The 12888-nt window shown below is 28.8% G+C and overlaps 1 protein-coding gene across 1 annotated transcript in view; it reads right to left on the reverse strand.

Annotated features, from left to right (window-relative positions):
• LOC107448574 (DENN domain-containing protein 10) overlaps nucleotides 1-8726 on the reverse strand; it is a 28233-nt gene extending 19507 nt beyond the window's left edge. The window contains exons 1-2 of the mRNA XM_016063830.4: nucleotides 8574-8726; nucleotides 2601-2812 (exon numbers count right to left, since the gene is read on the reverse strand). Of these exons, the coding sequence (XP_015919316.1) occupies nucleotides 2601-2812; nucleotides 8574-8613 (252 nt within the window). The 5' untranslated portion in view covers nucleotides 8614-8726. The remainder of the gene's footprint in view (nucleotides 1-2600; nucleotides 2813-8573) is intronic.
• Nucleotides 8727-12888: the final 4162 nt, after the last annotated feature.

Raw genomic sequence — 12888 nt, forward strand, 5'->3', positions numbered from 1 at the left:
ATGGGATAAAAAAATTCTACATATAGGCCGCATCGGCGTACAGGCCGCGCATCATGACAGCCCAACTTTTAAACACGTATAGGCCGCGGCCTATTTGCCGGAAATTACTGTACTAATCTTTGAGCCTGACATTGGTGTTCAATTCACAGCCTGGCTCAAACATTTCGAAAAACTAACTGTTGATGCTAAATTAAATGACGATTGGAAGGTTAAAAATTTTCAAAAATTCATTAAAGGTTCAGCTTTGAAATTGTATATTAATAATTGCCTTAATTGTAATTCATATCAGGAAATTGTTGAAATTTTTCAAGAACATTATTTTTCACCTCCCTTTGGCTTTAACGATTTTCAAAATGTTAAATTTTCTGGCCAAGCTAAAGACCTAAATTCATATTTTACTGAAAAGGTAGAGTTAGGTCGAAAAAAAAATTTAAGCAATGCCCCCTGACCCCCTACTGGCACTGCCCTTGCTTTTAGGATTTTTGTTGCGTCTTCACAGACAGGTATACATTTAATTTGTTGAAGAATTATTCTTCAGTTTGCTTGCTCCTGTCCCATATTGGATATGCATTAGTTAAACCTAGCTAAAATTTCTGCCCAAACTTCTCTAAATGATATCGTGTCTCATAATTTTGGCACCCTGTAATTTATGTAATTATGAATTATTATTAGTTGCAGTTTAAAAAGAGAACTGCCAACTATTTTGATAAGTTTATCAAATGTATAACTTTCTGTAGCTATGCATTTAACATAAATAACAAAAAATAACTAAAACCAGGCAAACAATATCCAAATCACTACATTATTCCGATTAAAAGGTACAATTGTGTATGGATTGAGGGCATCAAACTATGCCAATCTATTAAGAATACTTGCCTAATTGTATACTGTTTACACTGAATTTAAATTTATCTTACTTTTTTGTGGTTATGGCAAAGCACATTTCTTGATGACAGAATCATCAACTGTAACAATCATTCTGATATTTATCAATTTGCATTTTGTATGGGTTTCTAATAAGCATTTTTCAGCTTATTTTTTTATATAACTTTTTGTGATATTTATATTATTTATAAATGAATTTTGAGTATAAATACTGCAGTAATTTAAAACAGCTTTTGCCTTTGCCATATCATTCCAAGGATGAACTGCTAAAGGTATTTTTACAAAACCAATGTTAAAGAAAGGATTTCTTAAATTTATTACTGACTGAAGTTTATTTACTACTATATGCTAACATAATTTGAGCTAGCTGTTGCATCAGGATATACCTATTCACCTTTTAAACTACTTTAACTTGAGAAACAACTGAATGATTTGCTATTATTTTATTACTTTCAAGAATAAAATCTGTCTGTTTTTTCATCGAAGCATAAGAGAAGGCACTTGTGCCTCCTAGAATTTCAATAAATAGAAAGCTATGTATTTTTTTATTTTTAAAAATTTCATTTTGTTCATTTTTCCATAATGATGAGCCATATTGAATCCGCTCAGACTCAGAAACAGAAGGCAAAAGTGTATTATCAAATTTAATGCAATGATAAATTAGTAATATGCTTGCTAGGTAATAAAATACTAGAACCTTTTTTTATTTTTTAAAATAGAAATGTTAAGAATTTAAGTTGTATGTGAAAATCTTATGGATTAGTAGCATTAAATAAAATATTTTATTAATTTATGAAAATGTCTCTGCACTTATGCATAAATAATTTTTGGAATAACATCAAATATTTTGTTACAATTAACAAAAATATATTTATTAAATAATTTAACATATATATTTTTGTTAGTTGCAGCTCCAGAGATGATTTTCATTTTAGTCTTTTATTATTTTTTGAAGTCTTTAATTTCCTCTCTTGATACAAAGGAGATAGTTTTTTTTTTCTTTGTTGCATATGAACAAAAACTCATAAGCCAGTTATGGAACTTGTATTTAACAAAAGGTGAATTAAGCCAGTTCCCAGTTTTTTAATTATTATATTTTTATAATTAAGTTTAACACATTAATTGTCATTCACAAATTAGCACACAGTTGGAAAATTATAAGGACTGTAAATGATAGAGCATAAATGAATCAGCTTGATTTCGCAGAGGTTCTACACACAAGGATTTACCCTGGAAGCAAGCAACTAGCAGAGATACCAGCTTACCAGAACTACAATAATAAATCGAATGTTAACAAAATTAAAATTAGTGCAATTTTAGGATGTTTTTAGTACTTAATTTTATATAGATATATACCTAATATTAATAACATTAATCACAAACTTACTATTAAATAAAAAAATATCACTAAAGTATTCCTTTTTTTCCAAATATTCAGTGCAAACTCAACAAAATTTCATAATTCTTGGTAGTCCAGAAAAAAACTTATTGTTAACACTGTAATTTTTATCACTCAATAGTAACATCGTAATCTATATTACGAAATTGTAAAAATTGCAGATAAATCACAATAGTTAACACCTCTCACTGATTGATATCATCTTATACATCTTAAATAAGCCTTAGAAGACATCTTGAATAAACAAATATAGATGATCAATATCTTGAATGAGTTTACTAGTCTATAATAAAGAATGTAAAATAAAATATATTACCCTGGGAAGATTAGGAAGTTCAAAGACATCAGTAAGATGCAAATAAAACCAAGAGCGATGATGATGGCAATAACAAAATGATACTAAATGATGACCATGACTTAGACCAAGACCATTTTTCAATCCACACTTATTTACAATCAAAGTTTTGCTTTCAGAAGAAATTGAAGGATAACTCCATGCCCATAAAATATCATTGTTTGTATCTTTCTCTAAAAAAAAAAAAGTGTTTAAATGAAACATACAAATATAAAGATAAAATGAGAAATTCTCCCATAATATTGAATTATTGCTAGTACCTTAAGTCACCATTTTCATATCGAGTCTTAACTGAATTTTGTGCAGAACCTACCTACTTTCTCTTAATGTAGGTAGATTTTTCTCTATAATATTTAATGGAATGAAACTATTTAAGAAAATTTTTATTCAAATTCAAGTAACTAACCAACAAGATGATTAATCAAATATTGCAATATTCCTATATCAAATAATATTTTTTTTACTTAAATGCACATCATGGTTAATTTCACTGTGGAAATTCACGAGCAGTTGCTTATTATGAATGCTATGTTCCTTCATGCTACCTACAGCTCATTTTTTTCAGCAATTATTAATCTTGATTAATATTTTTAAGGCATACATTTTTCAAGAGAAACATCAGAAGATAAAATTTCCTGCGGCTGCTATGATCAGGGTTGTGGAGTAAGAGTTAGGCAAATTTGCGGGTAAAAGGAGCTTTAGTTATGAAGTCGCTAAAAATACATACACTCTGACTCCAGTTTTTGTTGGGTAGTTTGAATTCGAAATTTTAAAAAAATCGTTGGATGACTAATAAATTAAGGGATGAAAAAAAAAAAATGAAATTTCGCTACAAATGAAATTAATTCTAAAACAACTGGAGTATTCAAATCAGGACAGTCAGACTGCAGACATTGCAATTGAGTCTATCATTCTCTTCAAATGAGGAATTAGATTTTGAGAAATATTTAGATAATATTGATAAGGCTAAGGCAATGCAAATGAAAATAAAGAGCCAAGACCCTTTAGATACATACATAAAAAAATACAAACAAAATTTGTACACAGCTCTTGAAGAAATAAAGAAGTATGATCACTCTTGAAAGACACCTTCTTTAGAACTTAAACAAATTTATCCTAAAAAGTTAAAAGAAGTAGCCCTAACAGTAACAGCTCTCAAGGTAGTGTAAAATTACTATTCTCCGCTCTGAAGAAACAGATCTATGGTCCTCTATCAAAGAAGATCTTGATAAAGCTATACTGTTTCTAAAAAATTAGTCAAGTCAGTTTTTATTACTTAATAAATGCTTATAATATAAATAATTTGTTATGCAATTTTTTTTCTGTAGCATCTATTACTTCTTTTACATTTAAAAGAAGAAGAAAAAAAAGCTAAAACATGTGGGTATATGTTTGCATATATATGAGGAAATCAGAGTCTTTAAACTTCTAGGAGTTGGAGTTGGTCATTTTCTCTATCAACTCCACAGCCCAGGTGATGTTAGTGAGGTAAAGTCACTAACCTGATACCCTTGCAAAACACAAAATTGTGATTTGTACAATTAGCTCTAGAGGTACAATGAAAATTGCAAAAATGAAGAAATTACATAAAGAGGCTAAACTTTCAAAAAAAAATTTATACTGAATAAAAATATTATGAAATGCAATTTTTTCAGATCCCATAACTCAAATAAATTTAGAGAAAAAGTAAAAGGGTGCAAAAATTGACTTAGTTCCTAGGCACTAATAATCAAGAGTCACAATTCTGATTCACAAGGATTGAAATTCTAAATTTCTTACTCTTTATTTATACATAATTAGGAAATATTGAACTTTTTTAAACATAGTGTGATTTTTGGGTTAAAAAAAATAGTTTGTTATTCCTGAGTTTGCAATTACAATCAAACACTCATGTTCACCAGATTTAAACTATAATTTTTTTATGATCTTTAATACAAGAATTAACAGGGAAATAGCTAACTATTGTGCAACATATTTATTATGAATTTTCAATAAATAAAATATGCAACATATATAAATAAAGGTTGATTGATATACATCTGAAGATTTATAGTGTTTTTATGGAACAATAAGTATGAAATTGAGAAGATTTCCATACCAGTACCTAAACCAAAGTAATTGCCAAATTTCAGTGACCTCTGGGCAACATTATGCTAGAAACTAAAAAAAAAAAGAAGAAAAAAAAACCATCATAGAAGGGAACTAACTATAAGGGTGTAACTCATAGACCAATGGCGAAATTAACATCCCCGCTGCATGTGGTACCATTAGGATTGAGGGCACATTCTTTAGAAAAAATAACAATATGAAAGACAATAAAAATAACTTTTTCATTTATATATTAGGAGTGCATAACCTTTTTGAGTGAAGGGCTACTTGCAAAGCAGGTTGAATAACAAAGGGCTGCATGCATACTTAGACATGTTGAGGGCAAATAGGACCATTTTTATAATAAACATTAATGTTCTAAGCACTAAATTTCTTTAATCAGTAAAATTGGTAACATATTTACAGAAAACTAAATGCTTTTAATCATTAGAATTTATTCAAAAATGAGAAAACTGATACTTTTTTAAAAACTTTTTCCCTTTTTATCAAAAACTGATGTATCAAAAAATATATGTAAAGTAAAATTGGGGAAAAGAATTTTTTTTAACATATCACACGATACAAAAGCTCATTTTAAAATAAATTTTAACAAAAAGGAAAAAAAAATATATCCACAGAATAAAAGTATAAGAAAAAAATACATATTTTAATGAGTAATATAAATTCAAATTATAAAATAAGATTCCATATTGGCTTGTTATTATACTTCAAATATTAATTCTATTTTCTGAATTATTAAAAGTTTTATAAATTTTAAATGAGAAATGCTTTCTTTTTCATTTTTTTCTAAAAAAAAATCAGCTGCACTGCAAAAAATTTAAAACTAAACTACAAACAGTGAGCAGCTTAAAAATTCCTGTTTTTTTCCACTTTTCGAATATTTCATGTCGCAATAGCATTTTATTAAAATATCGGAATTCTAAATACCATGTGGAAATGCATGGCTAACTGGCGAAGAAATGGTGGAAAATAATTTGGATTGAATATCCACCAAATTTGTTTACACCATGTTTTTTCGTCGGCATGCATTTCCACGTGGTATTTAGAATTCCAATATTTCAAAGCAATGTTATTGCAACATGAGATTTTCAAAGGATTTTTATTCTCCAGAATTATTATATAAGAACGTATATTATATAACATAGTTTTTACTTCCTTTTTCAAAAGATCCCTTTCACGTGCATCCGAAGGAAAAGAAATGCTCATCATTTTTCGATTCTTATTTAAGAATACAAAAATTCGATAATGACTGGTTTCAGCTAGAATTTCAATTAGAAAATACAGGGTTATTCTTAATTCCCTCCGGGCAGGAACTGGACTATCGCATTAATGTATGCCGTGTGACCAAGGTTTCACACATAGAACATCTGTAATGTATGTAAGTAAAACTTGAATAGTTTCAAAATAATTTCATATATTTCTTTTTTTCATATTCGTCTTCTTTCTTTTTACTATAACGCTTTGAAACCCCGGAGGGAATTATGAATAACCCTGTATAAGGGGGGGGGATCCGAATTTGAGAAAGTTAAAAAGAAAACATGCTCTTTCATTCATATTTATATATACTTTTCAAGTACACCATACTTTACATGTATTAATAAAATTTGACTATGAGTGGGGATTTTATTACAAATTCAGATTTGTGGTAAAATAATGTCCTACTTTTTTGTTTTAATTTGGTTGAAATAAAATGGATCCACTATTTTTTTTTAAAAAAATTAAGCACATGAAAATTTTAAATCACACACTTGAGTTCCATTGTAAATATATGTAGTGTTTTGATAAATTTTTTTGGCAATTATTTCTAAAAATTTCTGTTTTGTTTTTTAAAAATCTCAATGTCTTTCATTGCTCAGTTATTATTTATATTCTCGTGAATTTTTGAAGTATACCGTTATTACTACTAATGCGAAATTCGAATCGGGGGTTAAAGAAATCATTCTTTGACAAGCTTGTTTAGTGCTAATATTCTCGTTAATTCAAGCAATTTTTCTAACACTCTTATTATTGCTACGCATTTTCACATTTAAAAAAAAAACATATCCTGATGTTTTTAATACAATTTAATTATATGTGAAACTCAAATAAATAATTAATATTAATGTGAGGATTTTATCATTTCTTGACTATTTATTGCTGATGGTACCGAATAACACATGTTTTTAAAATTCTGGTTAAATCTCAGTTAATATTATTTCTGCACATAAAATTTTAATTGTGCATTTCAATAATCACTTTTTGACACGCTCACTTTATGCCAATACTGTCGCAAATCCAAGCTTTATTTCGATTGTTTGTATTTTCGGCAGTTATAGATATTGATTTTCACATGATTTTTAAATATATATTTCTGGCAATATGAGAAATTCGAATCACGCATATGAATATTTAAGTTCTAAAGCAATATTCTATTGCTTTTTTTGTGTGGGGGGGGGCATTTATTGCTACACAGTTTTTAAAATGCCATATTTTTAATACAATATAATTTATTACAACAACCGAATCTCGATACGAAACACGCATTTAGTTACCCCTTTTTAGGAAGTCGAATTCCCATAATTTCATTGCTGATTTTTTTCAGAAGTTACTGTTATGAATTTCACAATTTTTAATTTTTTTATGTGATGATTTATGAAATGCAAAAATGGAAATAATTAGTGAGTTTTCCTCCTATAAAATGTGAGAATATCACCCATGTTAATATAATTAAAAAAAATGACTTTTAGTTTACAATGTTTCTGTTACATTAAATTAGTAACATGTATATTTATTATTATTAAAAGTATCTTGCATAAAGATAGTGCTAGAAAGCCAAAAAAATTCTGCCACAGGGCATACAATAACTGGTTATGGTATGTTTAGTGTTAAGATAAATATCATATCAAAGTGGTATGTGTATATGTTTCAACAGAGTACCATTTCTAGATTTTGCCTTTTCATTGTAATTGCTATTAATTAATGACCTTAAATTAAAATAAAATTAATGAGTATAATTAATCTAATATCCCATCACTGCATCTTTTGTATATTGTAAGTTTAAATTCTTTGTAGTAAGTCTAAGATAGGACACACTTATAAATCTTACAGAGGAGCACCTTAGACTATGAAAGCTATTGTCATAAAAAGCCCTTTTACACCTTTTACACATAAGTAGGCACCGAAAGGTATTGATACAGAAATATGCCCTATTTGTTAACACCTCTCTTGTTCTCAAGTGCCTCAGGATTTCAAGCTGCGTAAAAGTTAAACTATGAAAGTATGTGGAAGAAATAATTTATAATTTCAAATTTGCTTAAGAACTAAAATTAAAACAAGTGAAAAAAGAATTCTCAAAACAATAGTAAAGAAAAAGAGTATTTTTATGCTTTCAGTAAGGCATAAAGTATGGTAATTTCTTAGTATCTGTAATAACATAAGTTGCATATTTATAAAAGATTTTCATTCGTTCAAAATTACACTCTTAAGAAAGGTAAATTTAATATAAGTCGATGTTGAATACAGAATCATTCAATTAACTAGAAAATTAAAGCATTAAACAATAAGTGGAAAAAAGTACAATAAATGATTTGACACCATACAACAAGCACTTTCACGCCAAATTTGGCTGTCTAATTTGATAGAAAAATTCATATATAACTCGAAATATATAGAATTTTTATTTTAAAATTATGCACTTTATATAATTTTAATAAATCAAATTATTTTGATACGAAATTTAGAGAAAACTATTCACTATTTTTAAGATTCATTTTTAAGTATTTCTGAATTTTTTAGATAAGTTAACAACAATAATAAGAATATTTCAAAAAGAGGAGTTCAAAAAACCTATAATGCTAGCAGAAACAAGCTCAGACAAACAAGCCATAAAATTAAATTTAATTAAATCAAAATTTTTCGATCTCAGACCAAATAACGCGCTATAAACAAAAGTAAAACTAAACAAAAATCTAGCAGAAGACAATTGAGTTTCTAAGTCAAAGTGACAGTTAAGTAGATTATGAATATCAAGCACTGAGACATCATCTGAATGAGATTTACTTAGAGACTATTCACACTACATGCTATGAAGTCACGCGCTTGTGAATTTGCAGATTCGAATGAGAGCCTGATTGGTGAAATGTATTCACCCTCTAAAAACTTGTATTGCTCGCATCTCCGAATTCGTTTATGCGACTTTTTCGCATGCAGCGTGAATGGCCCTATAAGCGATCACATGTAAATGTGACAAAAGCTTGTGCGAGCATGTGATATTTAAAAATAAGATCATTTCTGCGAGCATGACACAAAGCTTTTGGATTCAGCACCAAATTTTTCGATCAATGTGATTGCCCAGGATTTAGAGAATTGAACTCCAGTCAGGAAGAGCCGGGTGAGATTCTCGACTCTGCTAAGACACACCAAATACATGCTCGTAAAATCTGAGGAATCGAAAGTTCTGCTGTCTGTCACGGAGTAGTTTCATGGGTATAAGGATCCGCCGAAAATTTCCTTCCCCTACATATTTGTGTCTAAATTGAGGAAGTGGCCTCACAAATGGAATCTCCTCTGCATAGGATCCAAATTGTGATGGTATGTCTACGGATCCCCCCCCCCCCAGGGTGCTTTCCAGTCTCTTACCAATAGCTCATAATACAGCTCTAGTGCTACGTAAGTAATATACGATCGTTTAAATTTCACAGTGGCCGGTTCATGTTAATGATCCAGAATGACATCACTACGTGTGGAAGTGAAGTGGAATGTATTTTTGACGTTTACTTGACAACAGATTTCGTTTTTACGTGTGCTCATGACTTACTTTTCTTGTAAATGTTTATGTAATATCAATATTAAGTTTTATTTCATTAACCTTTACTCAAATAGAAATTATCATTAAATTGAGTGAATTGTAAATAGCATTTTTATTTTGAAAAATTTTAATAATTAAAAGAAATATTTAATTTGTCGTATGAATTTTATGTTTTAACATTTCTGACAGAAACAAAACAAAATACTGTTTGAAGTCACGATAGTTATATTTATTTCCTATGTAAAACCCTATCCCCAGCAGTACTTTTACTATTCTTCTTGCCATCAGCGTTTTTTCGAAAATTCAGTTAATTGCATTCTTGTTTTCTAATGCACAGCCATTTATTTTATTTAAATTGAATTTTTTGAAATATAATACTAAAAAATACATTTCAGAAAATCAGTAATAAATTATTAAACAGAAATAAAGAAAATCAGAAACAAATATATTTAAAATTTTCATCAATTTCCAGAAATCGCATCCGCTCTAGCTGAGACATATCATTTCCCTTCCTACACGCAGTGATGTCATTTTTGACCAAATCGTGATCACTTAAGGGGCCGTTCAAAAAGTACGTACATCCCGAAGGGGGGGGAGGGGATTTGCTATTATGTACGGTTTTGTACGATGGGGAGGGGGGGAGGTATTATAGAAAGTACGTACTTTATAAACATACACCAAATTTAAATTTGACTTTATCCTACACACTCCTTAAGTAAATATTTAATTTTATTTAAAACATAATTATTTTAATTTTTATGAAAAAGGGGGGTAGACTAATAAAATGTACGTACTCTAAGGGGGGGGGAGTAAGACCTTATGTACGGTAATGTACGAAGGGGGGGGAGGGGTTTGAAATTTCTCCATTTTTGTGTACGTACTTTTTGAACGGCCCCTAAATCACTTACAAATTTAATCGCTCGTAAATAACGAAACTGCATACTACCAAATTTCCTCTACTTTTGAAGTGTTCTGTTTAATGGTTAACGGTTCTTAATCGCTTTATTGTTTATATTTCGATTTATTCAATTCAAAACTTTCACCTGAATTTATTATTCTTTATTTAATAATGTCACGCAGTGGGTAAATTGTAAAGACACGGCTCTTAGCAGAACATCGAAGTCAAGCTTCACTGGCCGCAATCAGTAAGCCGATGGGTGTTCATTATGATCCGCCTGCGTAGGGACTGAGGGTGCATGGTATGAGTCGTCGTTAAACTGTTCCGCTTTAAAGTTTTCGACTTCGTGCGCAGATCCTCGGGTTACCAAAGCGAGGAAGAGATCCCGGGGGTCAATCTCGAGTCATCAAAATGCTTGCCTAAAATGATGGGACAGAAAGTGTTACAATGGTGGGAGAAGAAGGAAGTAAAAACATTGTTTTTTCATAATTTTGGAAACTAATAAAAACCCTAGCAACAATTTTACCTTGGCCCCGGTTGAGCTCAAAATTGGCTCAATATGGGTACTATATAAACCTGCAAAGAGAGACCAATGTTGGGATGTCTAGATTTTCTAGTATTGGTCCTATATAAGGCCAATATTGGTCCTCATGGGGTCTACATAGGGCCTATATTGGCTGAAAAATGAATATAAAATATCGGGTGAATACTACCATGCTTTATTGATTGTCGATATTGGTTGTAAAGAGGCTATAAAATATCGGGTGAATAATAAAATTCTATATAGAGCAAAATATCGGAAAATAACAGCCCTTTGAACCTACATTGAGCTAAGATTCGTGGATATTGGTCTAATAATGGCCCAAGTAAATTCGTTGCTAGGGAAGTGATGCCGAAATCAAAAAGAAAACCTAGATCTCCTATTTTTATTTTACTCGTAATTTATTAAGGAAGTTTATATTCAGTATCTTCTGGAGAATATTTCCTGATTATTTTTAAATATTTTTTTTGAAGTATTTCTTGCATTGAATGATACTTTTGAATGCGGAGTGAGAATTTAAGACTGGGTGTAATTTTACGGAATTGCCCACATATGCCAAGAAATATTTATACAATGTGTTTTTAATGAAAATAATTTTGCCAAAATCAAATACAAAAATTTGAGAATTGTCATCTGCAGACGCTTTATGAATTATTTATATTTTTTCGCAGAGCGGTATATATAAAATTGAAAATTTATGAATCAACAAAAGAACTACAAAATCAACAAAAAGAACTTTGAATATTTTGGGAAGAGAGGGCTTTTGAATTTTTATGATAATACATTATAAAAATGCATATGCTTCATAAATAAACAAGATCTAATTTTTCTATAAGATGTTTATTTTTTCTAAACTTATTTTTTTAAAACAAAGGGAATTATTTAATGAAAAAAATAATTGTTATTATGGTACTGCTGTAATAGATAGTTATAAATTACATATTATAACCTCATTGTTATTTTGTTTTCATCTTACTTTAATTATAAGAAACAAATATAATATATAAATAAAGGACATTTTATATTAATCCTTTTGAAAGCAGTTTAACAGTTTTTTTTCAAGTACAATTTATAACTACAAAAATATGTCTATAGTAGTAACAAAATCAAAATATGTTTGTATAGTTATAAAATGGTGCATAATATAAAAGAAATGTAATTTTTTTTTCAAATAATTTTTATTTTAAATCCATTCTTTTAATGAAGAAAAAAAATGGAAATCTGAAATAAAATGCAAAATAGATTTAAAAGTAAGAAACAATAAAAAATTTTGTGTCCGAGATGCTGTGGAAGGGTGTGCTTAGAAATCGAAGGAAGTTTAATAAATATTAATAAATGAAATTAAAAAATGCAAACTAAGGTCGAAATAAATTGCACAACTCTTTTTATCCTCAATTTTTAAACAGAAGAATTATTGCAATTTGAGTTTAAATTATTAATTTAAAATTAAAATTGTGTGTGAATAATATTTCTGTGACTTAAGAGCAAGAAAAATCAGTGTGAACAATTAACTATATGTTCCTTAATGTAGCCATTCAGTAAATAAATAAATAAATAAATATATTGAAAAATAAATTAATCTGGTAAAAATAAATAAATTGAACTTTTATGAGTGGTTAAACCTTAAATCTATCTTTTAATGAATGGAAGGAAATCTATTTCTCAGTAGTCGGCACTCTTAACTTAACCAATGCTACTTAATTTACACAGAAATATTTACTTATTGCAAAAATTTTTCCGGAAACTTAAATTTTTTTTCCACAACATTTCAAATTTTAACATTCGTTTTTTTTCTCATTAAGAAACACATTGTTTTTAATAATTATAATACAATAACGAGCATCTAATTACACAGTCACTTTTTGTAACCAAAATATAAATGTGCCTATTTAATGCTTGTTTTTCTTTATTTTTC

This window comes from Parasteatoda tepidariorum, chromosome 11 (genome assembly GCF_982258835.1).
Source record: "Parasteatoda tepidariorum strain Cologne lab strain chromosome 11, Ptep-v5.0, whole genome shotgun sequence".
Classification (NCBI taxonomy): domain Eukaryota; kingdom Metazoa; phylum Arthropoda; class Arachnida; order Araneae; family Theridiidae; genus Parasteatoda; species Parasteatoda tepidariorum.